This window comes from Eptesicus fuscus, chromosome 7 (assembly GCF_027574615.1).
Source record: "Eptesicus fuscus isolate TK198812 chromosome 7, DD_ASM_mEF_20220401, whole genome shotgun sequence".
Lineage (NCBI taxonomy): Eukaryota > Metazoa > Chordata > Mammalia > Chiroptera > Vespertilionidae > Eptesicus > Eptesicus fuscus.
In genome coordinates this window covers 79,408,120-79,421,179 of record NC_072479.1, presented here as the reverse complement: position 1 = coordinate 79,421,179, position 13,060 = coordinate 79,408,120, and the positions used below count along the sequence as shown (strand labels likewise).

The window sequence follows — 13,060 nt, the reverse complement described above, 5'->3', positions numbered from 1 at the left end:
CTGTAATGGCTTAAAACAAAATGTGTGCCAATTAACTAAGGAAAAGCTGTTGTCGGGTTTACCAGTTAGCCCATTCATTTGGAAACCAGATTACACTTCAGTTTGTTTGTGATCATTCGTTTAATGGAAAAGCACACATAACTTGAATTTGTATTAAAGAATTTAATATAATCTGTTTCATCCACTAGATTGTGTTCTGAAAAGGGCTATCACCTTATGCATCTTTCTGTTTTTAAATATCCCCTAACATTCATTGATACCACTGGTGCTATCAATACTCAATGGGCATTCCTAGAATTAAACCTTGAGGAATAATGGTTACTCACTAAGTGAACATCAGTGTCCTGCTCAGATAGAATTTTTCTCTGAAGACCTGTCCAAGGGTACTCATTTTTTTAGAAAAGTAAGGTGTGAGATTCATGTAAAATTGTAAAATTCAAGAATGTAAATATTACCTGGCCAGTGTTGCTCAGTGGCTGAGCATCTACCAATGAACCAGGAGGCAGCCAATCAATGATTCTATCTCATCTTTAATGTTTCTATCTCTCTCTCTCTTTTCCTCTCTGAAATCAATAAAATATATATTTTTAAAATAATGTAAACATAGTAAGCTCCAAGAGCAGAGCACACCTGAGCTTCTTAAAGAAATGTAAAGTAATCAGATCTCCAAACATATAAAAAATTAGCTAAATGTAGGGTAAGATTATAGCATTGACTTAATAAATTTACTAATGTATTTTTCCTTTTATGGAATCTATAGCAGGTATCTATTAACAAACAATTATATATTTTAGGTCAATGTCTTCATATACTAGTATAAAAGAATAATACATAAATACAACATATTAAGAAATATCACATTTTGTCTTGTCTTTCAGAGTGATTGTGTTCTTGAATTTTTCCTCTCTGAGCCTGTGCAACAAACACTTGAAGAATCATCACCTTTGTTCCTCGGCAAGTAATTTTATCATTAATACTATGCACAATTATCGAGTTTCAATATAATTGTGCAAAAATGTCACAACTATAATTTTTTCAATTTGCAAATTAAAATTTATTTTTAAGTGTGAGGCTTTAAGAGTCTTTTCTAACCATTTCCAAAGCTTTTTAACCCTTTATAATATGTCCTTCAATTTATATTAAACCCAGTTGTGTTAGTCCAATTACAATAACTACATGACATTATATTATTAACTTATTTCAATTAATTGTGCATTGAGATGGAATTGCATGTCAGAGACAGAGTTCCTGCTTCCCTGTGTAGGTAAATATTGCAGTTTATTCAACATCTTAGGAAGCAACACAAAATAGGCAATAGTAATGATCATGAATTATCTAGTGGTTTCATTCCTATCCTTTAAAACCCAATAATTACTCCACCTCCCTCATAAAGTCTTCTCCTATTAGCATCATCCCAGAATAGCCCAGCACAATTATTCACCCCATTCTGACAAATGTGGGTAAATTCTAATTAACTTTTCTACCATTTCTTTTAGATTGGCAGAGACTCTTTTTTTTTTTATATTTTATTGGTTTTTCACAGAGAGGAAGGGAGAGGGATAGAGAGCTAGAAACATCGATGAGAGAGAAACATCAATCAGCTGCCTCCTGCACGCCCCCTACCGGGGATGTGCCCGCAACCAATGTACATGCCCTCGACCAGAATCGAACCTGGGACCTTCCAGTCCGCAGGCCGACGCTCTATCCACTGAGCCAAACCAGTTTCGGCGTGAGAGACTCTTTTATAATGTCCTATCAATTTGTAATATAGATCCATTGTCAGTGGCGATCCAATACTAATTCTGTTTTTTTTGTGTCACGTAAGATTTACGAACGCATAGTTTGCAACCTTCCATCTTCATTTTATCCAATCCACCTTCTGATTCTCTAGGCCCATTTGTTTATCACCTCTTCTTGTATCTGACATCCTAGTTACTTACTCCATAGGGGTGTACAGATTGTATAGTGTAATTGTGTATTAAGTTGTATATTTAGGTTTATGTCTGCCTTGCATCTGTTAAACTGAAAATAACTTTAAACCAAGGTCTCTACACTGAGTGGCCAGATTATTATGATCTTTGAACGCATAATAATCTGGCCACTCAGTGTGTGTGTGTGTGTGTGTGTGTGTGTGTGTGTGTGTGTGTGTGTGTATACTAGAGGCCTGGTGCATGAATTCGTGCATGGGTAGGATCCGGCCAGCCTGGCCAGAGGAAGGGGACATGGGAGGTTGGCTGGCCTGCCTGCTGGTCGAACTCCTGATTGAGGGGACAATTTGCATATTAGCCTTTTCTATAATGGATATACACTGAGGGGCCAGATTATTATGCATTCAGAGATCATAATAATCTGACCACTCAGTGTAATCCCCACTATACATTGCTCTGTGCTCAAAAATCCTAAATTTATATAGGAAAATTGTGCCTCTTTCATCCCCCCTTATTTTACTCATTTGACATCACTAAGATATTTTTCTTATATAGCCAAATCACATACAATAGTAAATAAATAAAGCAATTTCTCATATTTTATAGCACATATCCAAAAATAATGGTTCCCACAATATATGATATTTCTTGTTCTTATTGTCATAATTTACAAATATCTAACAAATGTCTTCTTTTTAAAAACACTATTACTGGGGAGGGTTTTTTTTTTTACAATCAAAATTTATAAACTCAAAAAACAACATAAGGTTGCAGATCTCTAGAGATGACAGACTTCTAAAAGGTGCTAGGTTGACTTCTATTCTGTCACTAAAGTGCTTAAAGAAATTGTCTCTCCATGCTTCGAAAAATTAAATTGTGGATCACTGTCAAATTTTTAATGTTGCTGATAGTATTATTTCTCTGTAACATATTCTGAAATATATCTGCACCCACAAAAATTAGGATTATTATCATAAAAACTAAAATGGCTTTTTAATAATTATTTCTGGTTTGTTTATTTCTAACTACATTATACAATACTCATGATTTGCTTTGGCAGTTATGATTAATACAATATTAGAATCTCAATCTTTTTAGATAATAGGCTGCATCTGAAATGCCTATTATCTAAAAAGAACAGAACTATCTTATCAAAATGTGCAAATCTTTACAACAAACAAGGATTAGCAGAAAGTAGTTCCTTATATTTTTAAAATTATTTCCTTTAATATTTCTAAATTATTAATACTTTTGTTATAAGATATCAGCTTATTCTAAACAAGATGCACAGTATTTTTTGAGCACTATTCTTTCAGTTGAAACTTTGAGCTTATGTTTTTAAATGATTACAGGATAAAATTACTCAAGTATATTAAAATATTTGTTTACATAGGATGATCTTAAGCAAAATCCCAGACCTCACCATTTTACTACCCCTACTAATAAATTGAGAGAATGAATTCTGGGTACCTATGTAAGTAGGCATATGACCTATAAATATCATCCTATCTAATAAAGTGGGAATATGCTAATTGATCCTCACACCATCACAAAGATGGTGGCACCCACAGCCAATAAGGAGGGAATATGCTAATTAACTGCCTGACCCTCAAAGATGGTGGCACCCACAGCCACAAGATGGCAGTTCCCAGTCCCCTCAGCCCCACCAGGGTGGCAGGCATGTGGCAAGGCCATACCCACCCCCAGGAGGGCCCAACCACTACGTGCACCTGCCTCCGGAGTCCCCCAGTCCCCTCAGCCCCCCAGCCACCCAGGGCTGGCCCGAGGCACAGGAAAGCCTTGGATGGCATCTGCCCAGCCGCCCATGATGACCTGAGGCTCAGAAAAGCCTCAAATGGTGGCTGCCCAGCCGCCCAGGGCCACCCAAGGCTCAGGTAACCAGAGCCAGTCGAGGCTTGCACTGCCAGCAGTGGCAGCAGCAGAGGTGTGATGGGCCATCGCCTTCCCCCAATCACCAGGTCACCTCCCACCCCTGAGGGCTCCTGGACTGTGAGAGGGGCAGGCCAGGCTGAGGGACCCCCCTCCAGTGCATGAATTTTCATGCACCGGGCCTCTAGTATTATTAATAATCTATAATCCTGGGTCTGAAAGATAGTAATAATCCATTGTCCTTACTAACTAAACATGCCTTAGTAGATAATAAAATAATTTATTTATCTCAAGTGCCCACCCAATCATCTCTCTGCTTTGGTTAACAATTTTCTTTGGTTTCCCAGGGCCCTTAGGTAGTGCCTAGGTCATGGGCCTGTAATCTGTGCAGTGACACAGGGCACAGGGTTTAGAACTTGTCCTGTACTTGCTTTAACACTCTGCTATCACTGTCTTGAAATTCTTAATAATTTTTGTAAAAGGGACCCAACATTTTTATTTTGCATTTTTATGTCACTGAGCCTCACAAAGTAGGTAGCTGATCCTGCCCTTAGAATAAAGACCAAAATCCTCTTGATAGCATCCAGGCAGAATTTCCCTTCCCAGTCTAATATCAGGTCCTTCCCCATCTCGATTCTTTTCTCTTTTTAATTCCTATATACCTTACGGATGCAATTTTCTCTGCCTGGACAATTTGAGTCCTGTTTTACCTTCTCCATCCTTTAGTGCATCTTCCAGATATCATTTCAATTACCCTTGCTCTATACTTCTATTTTGTAGACTAGATATCCACAAAGGCTTAATCCACATTTGTATGACTCACCATTGTATCCTCAAGGCTTAGCACAGTGTCAGGCCTACTATATAGATGTTCCATAAATAATTACTAAGTAAATGTTTGATGATAGAAAGAACAACAATGGAAGACACATGGATATTCTCTACCAAAGTAGCTTGTTGTTCTTATTAAGAGTACATGATAGAAGAAACCAAAATCCAAAATCATGCTTCTCTTCCCAGACTCAGCCATTTCATGTGGAAATGCCCTGGCACAAGAAATTCAATGCCTCCCAACCACTAGAATCCCCCTGAAATATCACTTGGAAAAAATCTTTTACAAATTATCACATTAAATATGATGCATACCAGACACTAACCAGAATGTTTCTGGATTTTATCTTATAGGTCTTTAACTCTCTAATGACATTATCCTCTATACTTTCCCCAGATTAATATAGTCCATGTCAAATAATAATACCTCCATAACAAAATAAAATTATTCATCCTCTAGCACTACACAACTCTGACACACAGAAGATATATTTTTGTCAAAGTATAGAAAAAATAGCAGAGGTAATGGAGTAGAACATGATCAAAGACAACAGTTGCCAAGGTTAAGAGAATAAACTAATGAACATGTTTAGATGCCACAGATAATTACAATTGATTGCAAACAGGAGCTTTCAGTCATTACTTCACATCACTACCTCCAATTTGAATTGTTCATTTAAAAGGGAACTTGAAGCCATGCAGTATCCTTGGCAGGGCCCTCTGGTTAATGTTCTAGCTACTTTCTCTGATAGCCAGTAGCTTCAAAGATTACAATGATTTTTTAAAAAATGAGGAGGAAGTAGGAGAAGAAGAAGAAAAAGGAGGAGGAGGAGGAGGAGGATGAGGAGGAGGAGGAGGAGGAGGAGGAGGAAAACACAGGCTAATCTCACTGAATATCATTGAGAAATTCTAAATTAAATGTTAGCCAAAATAATTCAATAGCACTAAAGGAATATAATTTATTTTTACCAGAAATGCAAGGACAGTTCAATATAGGTTACTATACTTAGTATATAATTCATGTTAATAGATTAAGGACAAAATCATATGGTTATGTTAAAGACACTAAAAAGGCATTTGATAAATTTCAATAAACTTTCCAGACAAAACACTGAGATAAAAATAAATGGGTATTCCTTAACATGAGAAACTGTATCTATCTTGTCTATCCAAAGCTTACATCAGGCATGACAGAGAAACAATATAAAAACACTTAAATTATAAATATAAAAATACTAAATTATAAAATAAGGCATATGCTCATGATCTTCATGATAACATTACATTGTGCTCAAAACACTAGCCAACATGGGGCTCATTCCTTGACCTCCTTCAGGTCTTTGCTCAAATTTACCTTGTCAATGAGGAGTACCCTAATCATCCCATCTAAAAGTGCATCTTTCTTTTTTTGGTAGTACCTTTTTTCTTTTCTTTTCTTTTACCATTTATCACATTCAGCATATTATAAGTTTTTATTTATAATATTTCTTTCTTTTTTATATCTCCCCCTGCTACTATAGAAATGCCAAGAGAAATTTTGTCTAATCTGTTCCAAAGACCTAGAACAGTACCTTTTTTCATAATAGCCCAATAAATATTTGTGAAATGACTAAATGAAATGGAAAAATAAAGCATAAACTTTAGCAAAAAGACAAAATTAATAGTTTGCCAGTAAATGATCAAATACCTACAAAAATAAGAATCAACTGAAAATCTATCACAAATTATATATATATATATATATATATATATATATATATATCAAAATAATTGCAGCAAAAAAGAAAGAAAGAAAGAAAGAAAGAAAGAAAGAAAGAAAGAAAGAAAGAAAGAAAGAAAAGAAGGAAGGAAGAAATGTAACAGGAAATGTACAAGACCAAATGAATAAAACTTTAAAAACACCACTGAAGGATTTGAAAGATGCCTTGAATAAATGGGAAGACATAGCACATTCTTGGATAGGAAGATTCAACATCATAAAGATGTTAAATATTTCTAATTTAAATTTAAATATAATTTTTAAAAATATTTTTAACTAGATAAGCTAATTCTACAGTTCATAAATAAACAAAAGCCAGGAAAACTTGGCAGGAGGAGAGAAAAGAGGTGAGACTAACCCTACCAAATATTAAAAGCACATTACAAAGCATCAACAATTTAAACAGAATGGTGGTGTTAGTGCATAAATGGATGAATAAATGGAACATAATAGAATGTGGATAAATAGAGTTAAATACACAACTACAGAATTTAATATGTGGCAAAACCAGAAAGGGTAAATTTAATAAATATTTTTGGGTTAGCATACTCCTCACATATGCTAGGACAAATGCCAAATGGATGGAAGATTTTAAATGTAAATAATGAAACCATATATGTGACAAAGAAAACATGGAAAAAATCCTTTATAATCTTGAGATGAGCTGTTAAAGCTGTGACTATAAATCCAGAAGCTATAAAAATTCTGTGTGATATAAAATTCCATAGCATAATCCATAAAAATACAAATTAAATGCAAACTGGGTGAAATATTTGCAATTCATCACAGGCAAGGGATTGATTAACTTATAACTATCTTCTAGAAGTTGGTAAGAAAAAGAACAATCAAACAAAAAATTACAAAAAGATAATTCACCAAATAAAAGAAAATGCAAGTGACTCTTAACCAAATGAAAGGATCCTCAACTTCACTCATAAGAAAAATGCAAATTAAAATTACTCTGATTCCATTTTTAATTCATCAACATTGGCAAAAATTTTAAAATTTAATTAACAAGCTTGGATACAAACCAGCAGGCACTCTCATACACTGTTGGTGGTAATGCAAATTGGTACGACCTCTATGGAAGGCAATTTGCAACATTTATCAAAATTACAAATGCAAATACCCTTGACCAGAAATTCTCCTGTTGGAAATTTCTCCGATGATACTTGTGCAAAGGTACAAAATGACACTCGTGAAAGCCTAGTCACCTCAGCATGGCTTCTAACAACTGGAAACAATCCACCTGCCCATCAATGGAGAACTGGTTAAATAAATTATGGTAATTTCACATAATAGAATAATATGAAACTATATTATTTAAAATATTTAAGATTTGTATTATTGATATGAAAACATTTCCAAGATCTTTGTGTAGAATGGTAAATATGTGGGGAAACTGGGTAGACAGATGTTAAAAATGGGAGGAACACTATTTACTGTATACTTTTAAAATGCATTTTCATTTTTTAATCATGTGGATATATTATCATCTGAAAAAAGTTAAATTTTGAAATTCTATTTTTAGCATTAGTGGACACATGATGTATAATGAGCATTGTATTAACTTCTGTAGAGCCGTGCATTCAAGTATTTCAGTACAATCATCCATAGGGTCAGTAATATTTTAACAATTCTTGTGTTACTATAAATGGTTAGATAAGTATGACCAGATCCCCCCAGACTAACTGGAAACAAAAAATCAAAATATTCTATTATATTCTTATTCATATAAAGTTATTCTCGAAAGTCTCCCTCTCTGGATTTTTCATTAAAACTTTTTCCCTTTGGGTATTGCCCTCTTGTCTGCCCCTTTATAGCATGATGTTTAAAAACACAGGCTTTAGAGATCATTTGACTCTGCACCATTTGTTGTCTGCACAACCTTGGACCTGATGCCTCAATTTCATCATGTGCAAAATGGAAGTAACCAAGCTTTATAGAATTGCTGTGAGGATTTAGTGAGTTCATGTACTTAAAGTTCTTAGCCTGATGTTTGGCTCACAGTAAGAATTCTAGAAATACTAAGTATCTCTACTATTACTGCATTGTTTACTGGGCCTGAATTTTCACTGGATTCTGAACTCTGGCATGCTTTTGATGGACACTCTGGTTACACATTAGCTTTCGATATATCATCTCCAGTCAGTTCAAGTAACAGTTTACTTAAATTGGTTACCATTTAGACACTCAATCATAAATTTATGCTAATTTCCTACCTTTGAATTAAAACTCCTCAGCTTAAACACATTGAGTTTCTATCTAATAATCTTTTCACTCTTTAATTCAAAAATATTTTAATTGTACATCAAAAAGTTATCAGCATTTTAGCAAGCTCATACCAAAAGTTCAACACTCTATATTTTTATTACAAAATTCAATTTATCTACAAAATTCAAATTCACCACTACACTCAGATTTATTTTATATTTCTGCAACTAACAAAGCCTCTCAGTCATTGTAATCAAGTTTTTTAAGGGAGAAAGTTTTTGTGATATTTATGTAATTACCACTTCAGTTGTAAGAAACACTCAATGCCAATTCCAATTACTTCAATGTCAATAATTCACATTAATAAAAGTAATTTATATTACCTCCTTACAATGTGTAAACTATTCTAATGAGCATGTAAAAGGCTTTGGAAGAGGAAACATACAGTTGAGGTTTAATTTTCAAATGTGAGAAAGGATTAGAGACTAAAATTGGCTATCAGAAAATTCACTGTGGGCCACACTGAGCCCACAACAGAACATTGCCACTTCCTTGTTATTCATAAATTTCTTCTTTCTAAATTCCTTCAGGAAACATACTATCAGAGATTATCAAGGGAAATACTATAAAAACTGTAAATTATGCTTAACCCTTGGGCTATAAACTGGAAATTTTTAATTAAAAAACTAAAGCCCTCATATTAATAGTGGAATGATATAACTTGAAAGTGAAAATGAGGTTACCTTTGTTATTAAATAAATTTTTGTGACATTATGGGTCAAGTACTGATTTATATATCTCTTGGAGATGTAAGAAAAAAATGTAAGCCCTGAGGGAAATTGTAATCCACAAAGCAAATTGAGACATGTAAGGTAACTACGATATAAATATTAAGTGATAGGCTGATCTAAGAGGGTTCATAAGGAGGTGACCACAGAAACCATTTTGCATTTTAAATAGGTCTTATAGAAAGGCAAATGTTCAATAGCCAAATGTGGTGGAAGAGACCACTTCAAAAAAAGGGGAGTAGTATGAGTAATGACTGGAAGAAAACAGCACAGAGACTTTATAGAACTGAACACAGAGACTACAGTATGGAATAATCATCATGGGGACTAAAATGGATTCAAGAAGAAGCTACAATACAAGGCTGAGAAATTTAGAATTTTCCATAAGCAATGGAAAACTATGAACAGTACTTTGATCAAAAAAAATAGTTTTATAAAAGTTTCCATAGACAGATTATACTGGTATCTGTGTACAAATAGATCTGGTGTCTAGAGGAGAAGAGAATGTTCTAGAAGTTTGGCAAAAGATCCATATGAGTCTGAACTAGAAGTTGTGGAACTAAAAAGGAAGAGATGACTGTAAATATTTGGTGAAAGACTATTAGTAAGCATAGACATTTATTGAAAGATTATATTGTGAAAACTTTTGAATTTTATCAGTTAATCATCTTAACCCTCTGAAGTATGTAACTATCATCTCCATTTTACAGAATTGGCTTAATTTATTCATGAAGATAGTCTAAGTATAGTGTTGGGACCCGAACCCCAGATTCACTGACTTCTAATACCAACACTATCAACCTCTATACTTTTTAATTATCAGAGCTCATTGTACTTAGCATTGAGGAGAAAACTGGAGCCAGAAATGACACTGAAGTTTCAAACTTAAACAATTAGGAAAATAATGGTATCAATCAAAACAAAACATGGCCCAGCAGGCGTGGCTCAGTGGTTGAGCTTCAACCTATGAACCAGGAGGTCATGGTTCAATTCCCGGTCAAGACACATGCCTGGGTTGCGGACTCGACCCCCAGTGTGGGGCGTGCAGGAGGTAGCCAATCAATGATTCTCTCTCATCATTGATGTTTCTCTCTCTCTCTCTCTTACTCTTCCTTCATCTCTTAAAACAATAAAAAAAGATTTTTAAGAAAAATTTAGAAATAAACAAACAAACAAAAAGAAAACCCATGGCATATAAGGAGGAAGAGTTGGTTCAGGAAATTAGATACAAATTTCATCTTTAATCTACCCAGTTTCCTGAAAAGTATTATGTTTTCAGCATGACCTGAAGAATGTTTCTTTTGCATATTATCCATTAGTCCTGTTTTAGTCTTTAAATGTTTAATTTATCCTGTGATGAGCCTTTTCCATTTTAACCCACTAATATTCTATTGTTTTATCAGGTGAGACGTTTCCTGACAAGGTGCCTAAGGTGCAGTTAGTCATCACATATGAAGATGTGAAGCTCACTATCCTAGTGAAACACATGAAAAACATCGTAAGTTTGTCATATCTAATGAGAAACATGGAAACCTATATTTAAAAATTACTTGCCTCTGTTGAGCAATTAATGTCAATATTAGTGAGAGAAATGGGGCCAGCCACCACGTTTAAGGGAGGAACAATGAACCAATTACAATGTTCTTCTCAGTCTGACTGTGATCCTAGAGGACTATAAAATATTTCACAGGGAAAGTCCTAGAATGAAAATCAGATTTTATTCCAAATGAAGTGTCAGAAAACGCTAGTGAAAAAGCTTTGAGAAAGCAGAACAAGTTGGAGTACTAAGAGCTAAAGGAAAAACAGCTCAGTCCCAAGAACTGACATCTATCCCATCGTGTTGAGCTTGCCGGAGAACTGACTCATCTCTTTGGGTAGTGCCAGTACCTTGTCTGGGAAGCCAGGGTGTCTTACCTTACAGTTTCCTTGCAAATTCCCACTGTAGCTTGAGTTTTCACCATGACAACAATTATCAGATTCTGATGTAATTGCTCACAGATATTGCTTTTTCCTCAAAAAGTAATAAATTGTTTGAGGACAGGACCCCCATCTTTGCAACCCCAGAACTTATAACTGTAGTTAGCCTCTAAAGAAAACTAAAAAGCCGGTGTGTCTGTTACACCCCACTATCCCTAAGGCTGGATCAAGTCAGAGGCAAGAGCAACATTTGGGCCATGTCATTAAGCAAGAAAGGGAGCTTTCTATCACATGGGGTAGGTTATTAAGGATCTTAGTCTGGGAGCAGTGAACAGGAAAGGGTAACTCTAAGCCTCGCCAACTTCTCTGGTTTTTCTCTAGTCTCATCAAAATGGGTTCTCCACATGGTGAAACTCCCCAGGAGGTTCCACAGGTGTAGAGAAAGTCAGTAGCACTATCTTGGCTTTCTCCTTTATTAGTATAAATCTCTTGGGATCCACTTGGGAAGGACTTAAAGGGGCAAACCCTTCTCAACATGACATGCATCTGGAACACGATAGAACTTAATAAATATTTTTTCAGTGAACAAATAGTTGGCATAATTTGCACGGGATACATCTGTTACAAACTTAATATTAGCCAGATATCCAAGGATGTTTGTTTGTAAATCTGTGGTGTTTATAATCAGCATTTTTTATAATAGCTGAACCAATATGATTAAATGTGTTATGTTTTTGTAGAACTTTTAGCCATTAAAATAATAAATAAATAAATAATTTTCAATTACTTTTGATATGATAATGATCTTAAATGAGAATAGCAGTTGTTTAAGAATTTTTTAGGCTAGGAAATGAAGATTTACCTAAGAATCTGTATAAATACATACGGTGAAATAACAGAGTATTGAGAAATCATGTTAATTGACTTAACAGAACTCATATGTATATATGACATATAATTATTAATTGAAAATCGTCTTCTTGGAAGCTAAATTTTTATTTCAGTAATGTTGTCATTGCTCAAAACATTTTAGAATATGCCTATTGACATTCCTTTCAGAGCTGGCAGGGAAACCACAGCAAACTTGGTGGTGTCACTGAATAGTCATGCCTAATATTTGATCAAAAGCAATATTAGCCAACTTGGTCACCTATTTTATTCACCAGATGAATCCCCAAATTACATTTAACAGTTTTCAAAAAGGCATTTTACGCTCAGATGAAGCTGCACTACCAATACATATATTCAAAATGAACGTGATACAGGCATGAAGGGAGGAGAGAGAGTGAGCAGGAGTTTAAGATTCAGATCGTTATGAGTAAATGGAAAATGATCAGATGAATCCCACAAAAAGTAAAAGCAAACAAACACTTAGGGCCATTAGAACCTATACATTGTCATTGCCCTCTGGCTGAGTCCTCAGTGCCTGCTGGTTCCTCTCTTCTCCCCAGTCTCTTATCATTGCCCTGATATTTATTTCTAGACCTCTCTCTTTTCTATCTTCAGCCTTGTGGCTTTAAATACCATCCACATGTCTTCTCTTCTGTATTTATAACTCCAGCTTGAATATCTCCCTAAAATCCAGAGTTGTATGTACAACTGATTACTCAACAACTATAATAGAAATCCAATAGGCATCACAAACTTAACATACACAAAATAAAACTTACTATCATTTTCCTTCTAACCTTGCTTCCTTTGCAATATTTCTTATCTCAGTAAATAGCACCTTC

General features: G+C 34.7%; 1 protein-coding gene across 2 annotated transcripts in view; it reads left to right on the top strand.

The window, feature by feature from the left end:
* The window catches only part of PIK3C2G (phosphatidylinositol-4-phosphate 3-kinase catalytic subunit type 2 gamma), a 262,489-nt gene that overhangs the window by 228,414 nt on the left and 21,015 nt on the right, over positions 1–13,060 (top strand). For both annotated transcript variants that reach the window (XM_054719240.1, XM_008140463.3), the window contains 2 exons: positions 879–954; positions 10,814–10,908. In XM_054719240.1, the coding sequence (XP_054575215.1) occupies positions 879–954; positions 10,814–10,908 (171 nt within the window). The remainder of the gene's footprint in view (positions 1–878; positions 955–10,813; positions 10,909–13,060) is intronic.